Source organism: Hyla sarda, chromosome 10, assembly GCF_029499605.1.
Source record: "Hyla sarda isolate aHylSar1 chromosome 10, aHylSar1.hap1, whole genome shotgun sequence".
In the NCBI taxonomy this organism is placed as follows: domain Eukaryota; kingdom Metazoa; phylum Chordata; class Amphibia; order Anura; family Hylidae; genus Hyla; species Hyla sarda.
Genome location: NC_079198.1, coordinates 70,625,524 through 70,639,873, shown reverse-complemented (window position 1 = coordinate 70,639,873; position 14,350 = coordinate 70,625,524). Strand labels below are relative to the sequence as shown.

Sequence of the window (14,350 nt, the reverse complement as noted above, 5' to 3'; positions counted from 1 at the left end):
TGTTTTATCTACTATATATAGTACTAGCTGAATACCCGGCGTTGCCCGGTTTTTCCTTCCTAATCCTTGTTGGGGAGGAAAATAAACAAAGGAGGAAGCTTTTGACTTCATATTCTGTCTTCATATATTGTTGTCATATCCCAACCCCATATCCTGTCCTCATATCCTGACCTCCTATCCCGTCATCATATCCCAACCTCATATCTCGTCCTCATATCCCGACCTCCTATCCCGAACTCTTATCCCAACCTCCTATCCCATCCTCCTATCCCGACCTCCTATCCCGACCTCCTATCTCAACCTCCTATCCTGACCTCCTATCCCGTCCTCCTATCCCAACCTCCTTTCTCAACCTCCTATCTCGACCTCCTATCCCGACCTCCTATCCTGTCCTCCTATCCCGTCCTCCTATCTTGACCTCCTATCTCGACCTCCTATCCCATCCTCCTATCTCGACATCCTATCCCGACCTCCTATCCTGACCTCCTATCTCGACCTGCTATCTCGACCTCCTATCCCGAACTCCTATCTCGACCTCCTATCCTGTCCTCCTATCCCGACCTCCTATCCCATCCTCCTATCTCAACCCCCTATCCCGTCCTCCTATCTCCACCTCTTATCCCGACCTCCTATCCCGACCTCCTATCTCAACCTCCTATCCCGTCCTCCTATCTAGACCTCCTATCCCGACCTCCTATCTAGACCTCCTATCCCGACCTCCTATCTCGACCTCTTATCCCGTCCTCCTATCCCGCCCTCCCATCTCCACCTCAAATCCGGTCCTCATATCCCGAACTCCTAACTCGTCCTCCTATCCCATCCTCCTATCTTGACCTCCTATCTTGACCTCCTATCTCGACCTCCCATCCGTCCTCATATTCCGACCTGTAATATGTGTACCAGGTATTGAAATATCTCCAGCCGTACAGAAGTTATGAGAGAACATACATTTCCCATTGATTTGACTGGGACTTTAAACAAAACCCCTGACCCTCACAAATGGGGGTAGTTAAGGGTTAAATTAACTATCCTATATTTTAAGTGGACATATAAGTAACATGTGACCAAGTATTATCAAAATATCTCCAGCCGTTTGGAAGTTATGCAGTAACATATATTTCCCATAGTCTTGTATAGGACTTTAAACATAAACCCCGCCTCTGGCAAATGTAGGTAAGTAAGGGTTAAATTACCTATCCTATGTTTGTTGTTGACATATAAGTAACATGTGTGCCAAGTTTCATGTTAATATCTTTAGCCGTTTGGAAGTTTTTGTGGAACATACATACACACACACATGTTGAGTTTTATATATATAGATTACTATACAGAGATTTATATACAGTATACCGACTATATGACCACTGTGCCAATATATACCACTTCTAGTTCCACCACCTACCCCCCCCCCATGAATTATTATTGTCTTTGTTCACTTTAGACCATAACCAGGGGTATGTGACCTATACCAGGACACTAGGGGCATCTCCAGCCTTTACCAATGGAGGTGCCCAATGTCCTTGACACCTTGAGCTTGTATCCCAAGGAACATAATTGATGCCTGAACCCATATAGTTCACCATTTGTTTCCTAACTGTGGACCTCCTGATATTGCAAAACTACAACTCCCAACAAGCCTTGCTGGGAGTTGTAATTTTGCAACATCTAGAGGTCCATAGTTTGGAGACCACTGTGGTCCATCATAAGGTCCCTTAAACTGCAGAGGGTACCAACCAAGCTAAGGCCAACTCTAGATGTCTTTTATGATGCTCACATCACATTGTATAAGGTAGAGCAAGTTTATAGGGCCACTGTCTGGCATGTGCCACCTGAGGTCCATGGCCGATGACATCACCTGCACACGGCCAACTGCTGTTTACTTTCTGCTGGCGACCGACGTGACTGGACCGAGGTCTACAGGCTGAAGGAGAACTGCGGAGATGGCGTCTACTGGACATGGAGAAGATGGCGAGGAGGTGAAGAGGAAGAGAGAAGACAAGAGGAAGGGGGAAGAGGAAGGTGAAGATGGAGTCAAGAGGAGGAGAGGAGATGACGATGGAGGATCAGAGGATGAGGAGCCAACACCTCGGATGGTGTCCACTGGACATGGAGAAGATGGCGAGGAGGAGAAGAGGAAGAGGGAAGAGGAAGGCGAGGATGGAGTCAAGAGAAGGAGAGGAGACGACAATGGAGGATCGGAGGATGAGGAGCCAACACCTGGGATGGCGTCCACTGGACATGGAGAAGATGGCAAGGAGGAGAAAAGGAAGAGCGGAGGCAAGAGGAAGAGGGAAGAGGAAGGCGAGGATGGAGTCAAGAGGAGGAGAGGAGACGGTGATGGAGGATCAGAGGATGAGGAGCCAACACCTGGGATGGCGTCCACTGGACATGGAGAAGATGGCGAGGAGAAGAGGAAGAGTGAAGGCAAGAGGGAAGAGGAAGGCGAGGATGGAGTCAAGAGGAGGAGAGGAGACGGCGATGGAGGATCAGAGGATGAGGAGCCAACACCTGGGAGCAGCCAAGGAACATTGGGCACCTACCCCAGACCAACGGTCAGCAGCTACCATCTCCACCAGCTCCTGGGTAGGGGCAACTTTGGCAAAGTAAGTTCTAGCTCTATCTTGTTTTCTGTTATAATCCATTTCAGGCTGGATATGTGTTGTAGGGGGAGATTGGGGGAGGGGGGTGGTGCAGTGTTGTTGTTAGGTGGTTTTGCTGGTACTTGTAGTCCCACAATGTATATTTTCCTGATGGCTTGAGTTTTTATGCAGACCCATATAAGACTCCCTGAAGGGCCTACACTTGGTACTAGGTGTGAACGGATCCCTTGGGGCGCGTCCATGTACTGTGTTCTGGTAGATGGTAGATGGAAGTCGGGGTGCCCAAGATGGTAGAAAACCAGATGCAGGGAGAAGAGGAGAAGATACAATGGGGTCTTTACTTCTGGAGCAGGGTGTAAACGGTACATACATGGGGAGATTTATTAAGACCCGTGCAGAGGAAGAGCAGTGTAGTTGCCCATAGCAACCACTTTCAAAAGGCCTCTGAAAAATGAAAGAAGCCATCTGGTTGCTATGGGAACTGCACTGCTCTTCCTCTACACAGGTCTTTATAATGGGCACGGGAATAAGCAATAATATAAAGTTGATTTATAAAAGTGCATATGTGCTAATATTATATCGCTTGTAATGAATAATAAAATCTCTTCACATGTAATGTCTATAGGACTCATATAAACACAATAATAAAGTGCAAGTGCAACAAAAGAGTTCCCCTATGGCAGGGGTCTGCAACCTTTAAGACAAAAAGAGCCACTTGGACCCGTTTCCGAAGGGAAAAAAAAACTGGGAGCCGCAAAACCCCCCTCCCCTCTGATGCCCTGGTTGGGATACACTGGCATACACACACAAAAGGGACTACAACTCCCAGCATGTGTTATTCAGGAGTCTTCAGTCTGTGGTATAACACCAGCATGCTGCCTCTGTAGTCTACTGGGAGTTGTAGTTCACCAACACCTCTATTGTATCTGAGTAGTCTCCTGGGAGTTGTAGTTCACCAACATCTCTATTGTATCTTAGTAGTCTCCTGGGAGTTGTAGTTCACCAACACCTCTATTGTATCTTAGTATTCTCCTGGGAGTTGTAGTTCACCAACACCTCTATTGTATCTCAGTAGTCTCCTGGGAGTTGTAGTTCACCAACACCTCTATTGTATCTTAGTAGTCTCCTGGGAGTTGTAGTTCACCAACACCTCTATTGTATCTTAGTTGTCTCCTGGGAGTTGTAGTTCACCATCACCTCTATTGTATCTCTGTAGCCTCCTGGGAGTTGTAGTTCACCAACACCTCTATTGTATCTCTGTAGCCTCCTGGGAGTTGTAGTTCACCAACACTTCTATTGTATCTCAGTAGTGTCCTGGGAGTTGTAGTTCACCAACACCTCTATTGTATCTCAGTAGCCTCCTGGGAGTTGTAGTTCACCAACACCTCTAATGTATCTCAGTAGCCTCCTGGGAGTTGTAGTTCACCAACACCTCTATTGTATCTTAGTAGTCTCCTGGGGGTTTTAGTTCACCAACACCTCTATTGTATCTTAGTAGTCTCCTGGGAGTTGTAGTTCACCAACACCTCTATTGTATCTTAGTAGTCTCCTGGGAGTTGTAGTTCACCAACACCTCTATTGTATCTCAGTAGTCTCCTGGGAGTTGTAGTTCACCAACACCTCTATTGTATCTCAGTAGCCTCCTGGGAGTTGTAGTTCACCAACACCTCTATTGTATCTGAGTAGTCCCCTGGGAGTTGTAGTTCACCAACATCTCTATTGTATCTTAGTAGTCTCCTGGGAGTTGTAGTTCACCAACACCTCTATTGTATCTTAGTATTCTCCTGGGAGTTGTAGTTCACCAACACCTCTATTGTATCTCAGTAGTCTCCTGGGAGTTGTAGTTCACCAACACCTCTATTGTATCTTAGTAGTCTCCTGGGAGTCGTAGTTCACCAACACCTCTATTATATCAGTAATCTCCACGGAGTTGCAGTTCATACACCAGTGTTTCCCAACCAGGGTGCCTCCAGATGTTGCAAAACTACTACCACCAGCATTCCCTGGTTGGGAAACACTGGCATACACACACATAAGAGGGACTACAACTCCCAGCATGTGTTATTCAGCAGTCCCCGTCCCCCCATCATTCCCAGTATGATATTTATTCCCCTGCAGTCTTTACATCCCCAGCCTGTGTAATATGTCTCCTCACACATAGAAATCTTCCCCAGCCCCTGCAGTGCAGTATGTCTCCTCTCCCCTCACCCGCTCTGTGTTTCCCCTGTGCAAACATGAAACCTCCCCGTGAAAAATTAGGTCCTGTCTGTACAGAGCTGGGGGAGGAGCTTTTCCCCCGTGAAAACATGAAACCTCCCCGTGAAAAATGAGGTCCTGTGTGTACAGAGAAGGGGGAGGGAGGAGCTGTGTCCGTCCCCACTCTCCCACTGTCTCCTTGTATTATGCAGAGCTGCGCTCTCGCGCTCTCCATCCTCCGTGAGGGGGCGTGGCTTCATTATCTGCAGACGTGCGGTGAAAAAATCAAACCTATGGCTCTGCCCTCGATCCTCCCCACTGTAGCTTCGGAAAACTTGCCCCTCCCTTTTTCACCTCACACCGGGTTGCCGACCCCTGCCCTATGGGATTACGGTTCTCTATTCATTATTGTCTATTTTTGCCGTATATCACTGTATGCTCTGTTGTATTTGCTTTTTTTTGCACATTTTCTTTCTTTTCTGCATTACTTGGAGGTCAGATGGTACTTATTACATATATTTTGCCTTTGTTTTCCCTGCCCCTGGTTGAACCCTTTTGTAGTCCAATGAAATTGAGCTAACTGGCCTGGATATTCCTGGCGGTGGACTGAGGAAAACCTGTAGGATCCCAACACCATTTACTTTGTATGGCCCCTCCCCACACCACTTACTTTATATGGCCCCTCCCCACACCACTTACTTTATATGGCCCCTCCCCACACCACTTACTTTATATGGCCCATCCCCACACCACTTACTTTACATGGCCCATCCCCACACCACATACTTTATATGGCCCCTCCCCACACCCCTTACTTTATATGACCTATCCCCACACCACTTACTTTATATGGCCCAAAAATAGGACTGGGACCAAAAATAGGCCCGGGCATTTTAAAATAAGCAGCCCATTTTTATGGTGGACGTCAGACTGCTGGGACCCCAACCAATCCCCTCGGTTCAAGTGGCTCTCCAGCTGTTGCTAAGCTGTAACTCCCATCATGTCTGAAGAGACTCAGGAATTAAGGAAGTTGCTGTTTTGATACAGCTGGAGAGCCACATAATGGTGTACAGTGTCACCCATCATCACTGCGGAACTTACAAGTGACTTCAGCTGATGGGACAGTCAGAAGAATACATAATGATATCAGTGACCTGAGTGATGTCTTCTCTGTTGTCTTTCCTTTCCTTCTTTATCTGGTCCAGACGCCAGGAATTCCTCCAGCTCCATCTTCTCTGCAGAGTCTGACGCCCGGACATCATTGGCTCCTCACATTGTCAGCAGATCTCTGTATAAAGACAATGGGGGAGATTTATCAAAACCTGTGCAGAGGAAGAGTGGTGCAGTTGCCCATGGCAACCAATCAGCTTGCTTCTTTCATTTTTAAAGAGGCCTGTGAAAAATGAAAGAAGTTATTTGATTGGTTGCTATGGGCAACTGCACGACTTTTCCTCTACACAGGTTTTGATAAATCTCCCCAATATTCATTATAACACATTATAATTCTGCCAAATACCGTGCAACCTGAATATAATACTGCCACACACTGTACCCTCTAAAGATATTATTGCCACACACTGTACCCCCTGAATATAATACTGCTTACCACTGTACCCTCTAAATATATTATTGGAACACACTGTACCCCCTGAATATAATACTGCCACACACTGTACCCCCTGAATATAATACTGCCTACCACTGTACCCTCTAAATATATTATTGCAACACACTGTACCCCTGAATATAATACTGCTTACCACTGTATCCTCTAAATATATTATTGCAACACACTGTACCCCCTGAATATAATACTGCCACACACTGTACCTCCTGAATATAATACTGCCACACACTGTACCTCCTGAATATAATACTGCCGTACACTGTACCCTCTGAAAATAATACTGCCCCACACTTTACCCCCCGAATATAATACTGCCATACTCCGCAAACCCTTCATCAACCCCCCACCCCATGCTTGGTTAGCTAATCACCCCAATGCCCCCTCCGCCACATCCTCGCTATTCTCATCACCCCATACACCCCACCCATCCTTGGCTCTTCACCCCCGCACTCCATATTATTCCCCCCCATCCTCAGTTTCATCATTGCAACCCCCCCCCCCCGCACCCTTATCCTCAGACTCCTCATCATCATCATTGCACACCCCCCACACCCAATCCTCAGTCTCCTCATCATTCCACCCTCCTCCTCCTCATCATCATCATTTCACCTCCCCCCCACACCCCATCCTCAGTCTCCTCATCATTCTACCCTCCTCCTCCTCATCATCATCATTGCACCCCCCACACCCCATCCTCAGTCTTCTCATCATTCCACCCTCCTCCTCCTCATCATTGCCCCCCCCCCACACCCCATCCTCAGTCTCCTCATCATTCCACCCTCCTCCTCATCATCATCATTGCACCCCCCCCAGCATCCCCTCCTCCTCCTCATCGCATTCCCCCCACCCCATCCTCAGTTTCCTCATCATTGCACTCCCCCCAGCTTCCCCTCCTCCTCCTCATTATCATTGCATCCCCCCAAACACCCCATCCTCAGTCTCCTCATCATTGCCACCCCCCCAACACCCCATCCTCAGTCTCCTCATCATTGCAACCCCCCAAACACCCCATCCTCAGTTTCCTCATCATTGCAACCCCCTAACACCCCATCCTCAGTCTCCTTATCATTCCACCCTCCTCCTCCTCATCATCATTGCACCCCCCAGCATCCCCTCCTCCTCATCATCGCATTCCCCCCACCCCATCTTCAGTCTCCTCATCATTGCACGCCCCCCAGCTTCCCCTCCTCCTCCTCATTATCATTGCATCCCCCCAACACCCCATCCTCAGTCTCCTCATCATTGCAACCGTCCCCCCCAGCACACCCCTCCACCTCATCATCATTGCAAACCCCCCTCCCCCTGGGTCCCGGTCCTCATTCTCCTGCTCATCAATATTACATCACCCCAGCATCCGAACCTCGATCTCCATACCTTCCTAGAGATTTGCGATGCTGCAGTGTGAGGATGCGGGGAAGGCTGCTGCTCATGTCACGCATTGCAGGGGTCAGAGGCTGTGACGCGTCAGAGGCTTGGTGCAGACGTGCGTGCCTACGCGGTGCTCGTCTACTCCCATAAGCCCCTGTCCTTTTCATGCAACCCAGAAATTATTTTTAAAGAGCCCGCGCCTTTGCAGGTGATAGTGCTGGCAGCGGTGGGCCCAGGCCGCGCCTGAGGTCCCGGCCTGTTGCTGCAGCATGTAGCATAGTGTAGTGGCAGGGGGACCGCTCCTCAGTGGCCTTTTTGGCGGCCAGCTGGGCCTATTTTACTGTAGGGGCCTGGAGCTGCAGCTCCATCAGTCCCTATGTTATTCCGGCCCTGCCCCACACCACTTACTTTATATGACCGATCCCCACACCACTTACTTTATATGGCCCATCCCCACACCACTTACTTTATATGACCGAGGTCCACACCACTTACTTAAATGGCCCACATGTGATACATCAAGGTGCATCCAGATGAAGTATCCTCATTGAATTTTGTTTCCTTCAATGCTGCTCTTTTACTCTTTTAGGTATCCATACATGGACCTCTATAGCTTCATTACAATCTTACAGAAACCTACTTGGATCAGGAGATGAGAACCACACTGATCCCAACCAACTCAAAGACATGTCTATTCATTTTTCAAATTATTAATAGAGTTGGGAGATAAAGTAAGTTAACCCCCTGGAATTCCCTCTATTTGTGCATTAAAGGGGTACTCCGCTACTAGACGTCTTATCCCCTATCCAAAGGATAGGGGATAAGATATCTGATCGCGGGAGTCCCGCTGCTGAGGCCCCCTGCAATCTTCTCGCAGCAGTGGTCTTGACGTCACGCTATGCCCCCTCCATTCATGTCTATGGGGGGGGGGGATTGTCGACTGACACGCCCCCTCCCATAGACATGAATTGAGGGGGGCATAACGTGACATCACAAGGGGACATGGCAGTGACGTCACGATCACGGGCTCCGGCTCTGAGCGGTCTGAACAAAATGTCCCTTTAACTACTAGTAAGATTTGTTCCCCAAAAATGTAAGTGAATTCTTCTGATTCAGAACAAATTACTTGTTATACCTCCACAATGTCCTGTGACTGACCATGTCCGGCTCTCCTCCTTTTGGACCATCTGTGAACAGATGTTGGAATTCTGTGTTCATATGGATCCATATGTCCTGATCCTGGCACAAGTATCTTTACTTGGAGAACTTGACCCACTGTATTTGTAGGGATACATCCCCCATTGGTGCCTCTGGATGACCCATTCTCATCCTCTTTCTCAATGAGGATACTATTTTTCTTTCTGGATCCATCATTTCTGTAGGGATTTCTGCCCATTTTTGAGACTATTTATCATGTTGGACCCAAGAATTCCATGGTAATAATTTCATACATTTTTTGGACCATTGTTTATATTGATGGGATCCCCTTCTTTTGCCTTTTCTACTTTCCCTATTTCACAGGGACTGTAACACTAATCTGGTAATCTTTGTCCCTTGAAGAAAACTGCAGTACCACAAAGTGGACTATTCTGCACAGGAATATTAATATATTGAGTGAATTTTTGAAAAATTTGATTTGGTTGATTTGCCGAATTTACTTGCAGCGAATCTGTATAAAAAATGGCTATTTCTGGCCTACAGAGAGCCTCAATAGGGGTGTAGAACACTTTGCCTTACTGTAACACGCATAGGGTGTGTGCTGGATTAGTGAAATAATACTGTTATTCAGTATGACATGCAGATTAAAGGTGTCACTATTAGAATCACTGTCACATCAATAGCCTGAGAGTGTGGAGATGGAAGTGGTGTTACCTGTCCAAGTTGCTGTTGTGGCCCATCTTCTCTTCCACAAAATTGTGCAAGGCTGGTACTACCTTCTTCGCAAAGAAATGACTGCTTGGGACTCTTCACCTCGGCTCAGCACAAGCCATCAGTTTTTTGAAAGGTGCCGAGTCCACCTCTTGAAAAGGGAGGGACTGCAGCACCAGCAACTTGAACAGGAGCACATTCAGCTTCTGTGCCATTGGATTGGAGTGGGAGCATAATGTTGTCTCTTGGACATGGCTTCGCCAATGGATTGCTGGCGGAATGACTGACTTGAAGTAGGAAGAGCAGGAGCATCTGGAGCGACATAAGGTAGGTATGACACACAGCTCCCTTTGGCTGAGGTGGTGGAGCCTTGGCTGGCTGAAACAAGGAGCGGCGTGCCACTCGATGATGCAGCAGGCTGGACCACAACATCGGAGCCACCGTTCTCCATGGCCGCTTTATGGTGACGCAGCATATGTGTACGCAGGGCCGTGGTGCCAACATTGGGACCCTGGCCTTGCTTCACCTTCTGCCGACACATCTTGCATATGGCCATGTTAACCTCCTCCGGATGCTTGATGAAAAACTGCCACACCGTCGAGTAGCTGATTTTCACACCAACAGTCCCCACTGATTGACTGGTGCTGCCGCCGACTCCAGGAACCCCTGTTCCACTACCTCCCGAGAAGGTAGGCTGTCGCCTCTGTTCCATTTTCCAAGCCTCAATTCATAGATTGTTTATCTTATGTAATAAATATAAAATCTACTGTTATATATCTGCATTATAGACAGGTGCAGAGGGAATATACCTGATATTCATTTGGTCGCTTCCCCCTTTACGCATGCGCACGGGTCTTTTTCTGCCAATTAAATTGGTAAATGTTCATATCAATAGGGATGTACGTTTAGTTGGCAAACGCCAACCTATTGCCTTCATATATTACATATCCTTATTTTTATTTATTTTCCCTATGTAAGGAAGCCTGAACATGTGCACTAATACATACCACTTTTGTACTTATTGTGCCCCAGCCAATTATTGCGCAAACGCATAAATGATTCCAAGTGCTGTCTGAACGTGCGTGTAATATCTTTGTAACTTTCGTATCTACTGCTTCTGTACGCCTGAATGGCAGGTTAGATACTACATCTCCACTATTAGCTGAATTGCTTTTGATTTCATCACATCGGCATCACCATTACGCACTGAATGCCCCTTGATATCATCACACTGACCGGCGCCATCTTGCGAAGTGGATTCCGCCAGGGTTCCGCCACCAAACCTTCCAGGTATCTTATTGGCGAGCAATATGTGGAATATCACTTTATTTAATCTCCATAGAGCATCCAATAGCAGATATATAAAGACGGTAGCTTAGTTGTCCTAAGCTGATGGTCTCTGGGTGCTATACAGCAGATCCAACACTTAGCCCCCCCCCCCCTTCCATCTATATCAGTTTTTCTCAAGCACGGTCCTCAAGACCCCCCCAACAGGTCATGTATTCCTGATTTCTTTAGTCTTTCACAGGTGATATGACTGTGGTGATGTCTGATTCACTGACCATAATTATATCACCTGTGAAAGACTAAGGAAATCCTGAAAACTTGACCTGTTGGGGGGTCTTGAGGACCGCGCTTGAGAGACACTGATCAATATCAACTTTATGATGTCTTCTAATGAGCCTCCTCTGTTTGTTTTCCTTTAGGTGGTCCTGGCATCAGTCCCTGGTCAAGACACCTACATGGCCATAAAAATCATCAACAAAAAAGAGGACAACGAGGATACCATCAAGAGAGAGCTGCGGATACTCCTGGCGGCCCGAGACTGTCCGTTTCTATGCCACATCTACGCCGCACATCAGTCTTTGGAGCGTGCCTACTTCATCACAGAATATCTGTCTGGCGGCAGTCTGGAGGATTTGATCAGGGTGTGCGGCTATTTGGACATCGACAACATAAGGTTCTACGCAGCAGAGATGGTATGTGGGCTCCAGTTCCTCCATGGACAGAACATCGTCCACAGAGACCTCAAGCCGGAGAACATCATGTTGGATGCAGAAGGCCACATCCGCATCATTGACCTGGGCCTGGCACAAGATGGAGTCACCGCTTCCAGTAGGATCGATGGAGTGACAGGAACATTCTACTACATGGCCCCGGAGGTGCTTCTCGGGAAGGAGTATTGTACAGCAGTTGACTGGTGGAGCCTCGGGATTGTGTTGTGCAGGATGGCAACAGGACGCTTCCCATTTTACATCGGCCACAGCAAGCAGAAGGTTTTCAGAGCCATCACCAGAAAGGAGCCAAAATTTCCACCCGGGCTGGATGCTGCTATTGAACATCTCATCACTCAACTGCTACGCAAGAATCCGGACAAGCGCCTGGGGGTGCGAAGAAACATCCGGACGCATCCATTCTTTTCCACCATTGGCTGGGAGGAGCTGGAGGAGAAGAGAGCAGAGCCACCATGGAAGCCGTATAAGACAGTTCTGCAAAATCACCATCTGCAGTGGCCAGAGGACACAGAGACTCCCCATCATGTGATCGGATTCAATTATACGTCACCAAGCTGGGCCCAGTAAGATCCTCCTACTATAAACAGGCCTTAAAGGGGTATTCCAGGCAAAAACATCTTATCCCCTATCGAAAGGATAGGGGATAAGATGTCTGATCGTGGGGGTGCTTGCCGCTGGGACCCCCCACGATCTCCCTGCAGCAACCCGCATTCTATACGTAGCTGCGCCCGCATTCTATACGTAGCTTCCGAGACCGGGACGTGACACCACACCCCCTCCATTCATTTCTATGGGAGGGGACGCAAGGACCACAAGGCCCCCTACCATAGACATGAATGGAGGGGGCATGGCGTGACGTCACGTCCCCGTCTTGGAAGTGGTTTCCAAAACTGCAGACGCAGCTACGCATAGAATGCGGGCTGCTGCAGGGAGATCGCAGGGGTCCCAGCGGCAGGCCCCCCCGCAATCAGACATCTTATCCCCTATCCTTTGGATAGGGGATAAGATGTTTTGGCCCGGAATACCCCTTTAAGAACACATGTAGAGGTGCCAAAACCACACAACAATTTAACCCCCCCGGGTTAACAAAACCTATTTTAATCCATGTGTTCACAATAAAACATAACTTTTATTAAATTTAACTAATATTATCAACCGGTGAGAAAACACACACACTTAAAAACACAACCCTATTTGCGTTTGTAACTGCATAGTCCACACGTGTTGCACTGGGAACCACATTTAGGAACCTGAGGAATAGGTAATAGGTAAGTATTTCACCCTAAATTTGTAGTAACCAGTGGAGAAAGAAATATACCACTACTATTGTGCCACTCTCAAAAGGAGGATATATATTTGGGGTTAGCAACCCTGGATATACATCCTCCTTTTGAGAGTGGCACAAAAGTAGTGGTATATTTCTCTCTCCACTGGTTACCACAAATTTAGCGGGCGAAATACTTACCTGTTACCCATTCCTCAGGTTCCTAACTGTGGTTCCCAGTGCAACACATGTGGACTATGCAGTTACAGTCGTAAATAGGGTTGTGTTTTTAAGTGCGTGTTTTTTCACCGGTTCATAATATTAGTTAAATTTAATAAAAGTTATGTTTTATAATGAACACATGGATTAAAAGAGGTTTTGTTAACCCCGGTGGAGTTAAATTGTTGTGCGGTAAGATCCTCCTCACATGTTCTTCATTCCTCCATATGTGGATGAGAAGATCTGGACTCTGAGGACCCCGCGGCTACTGCCCAGAACCTCCGGTCTCTTGACCCCATGCCTCATGTCTCTGCTGCTGTTACCTTGGCTGCCCTAGAACATCATCTCCCGCCTCAACATTGACTTGGCATCCTTCAATCCCGGGCTGGCATCCAACATCACTGCAGCCCGAAGATCCTCTATGCCCCAGGAGCGGCCTGTGCTTAGATTCCATCTGGTGAGTTCAGGAACAATAGTCGCATGTTGTGGTCCTGGGATGCTGAGTGATGTCTATTATCCCTGAACTCACCCAAGCACAGGCCGGGTAAGTACCACACTCACCACAACCCACAAACACCACACACACTACATGATAGGGATAGGTGCACACACATAGACACATACCACAGATAGGGGACATATATCGGCTCGATCCAGGGATTTATTCTGACCGCCATGTTTGGGGTCGGGAAGGAATTTTTTCCCCTGATTTGAGGACAATTGGCTCATTCCTTACAGGGGGTTTTCGCCTTCCCCTGGATCAACATAGCCGTAAATAGGTTTAGCAAATTAATATCATGAATTACCCTATTAGTAACACAACAAATTCAAAAAAACATAATAATAAAAAATAATAATAATAAAAAAATAATATATATATATATATATATATATATATATATAAATAAATATTAATATATTTTTTATATTATCTTAAAATTGTATTTGTCCCAACCATAAACATTAGACTAGCACACACATGAATATTTAAATAAAATAATAATTTAAATTAATTTACCCCCCTACCTATCACTGAGGTTTGGTGCCAGCCTTTGATCCTGGGATTTATTCTGACCGCCATATTTGGGGTCGGGAAGGAATTTCCCCCCCTGAAAATAAGGACAATTGGCTCTTTCCTTACAGGGGGTTTTCGCCTTCTCCTGGATCAACATAACCGTAAATAGGTATAATA

At 47.2% G+C, this 14,350-nt stretch overlaps 1 protein-coding gene across 1 annotated transcript; it reads left to right on the top strand.

The window, feature by feature from the left end:
- The first annotated feature begins 1,680 nt into the window (after window positions 1-1,680).
- On the top strand, window positions 1,681-14,031 carry LOC130293907 (protein kinase C delta type-like). The gene is made up of 3 exons (XM_056543158.1): window positions 1,681-2,603; window positions 11,367-12,238; window positions 13,400-14,031. Exons 1-3 carry the CDS (start codon window positions 1,941-1,943, stop codon window positions 13,410-13,412), a joined length of 1,548 nt encoding a protein of 515 aa, XP_056399133.1. The 5' UTR covers window positions 1,681-1,940; the 3' UTR covers window positions 13,413-14,031.
- Window positions 14,032-14,350: the final 319 nt, after the last annotated feature.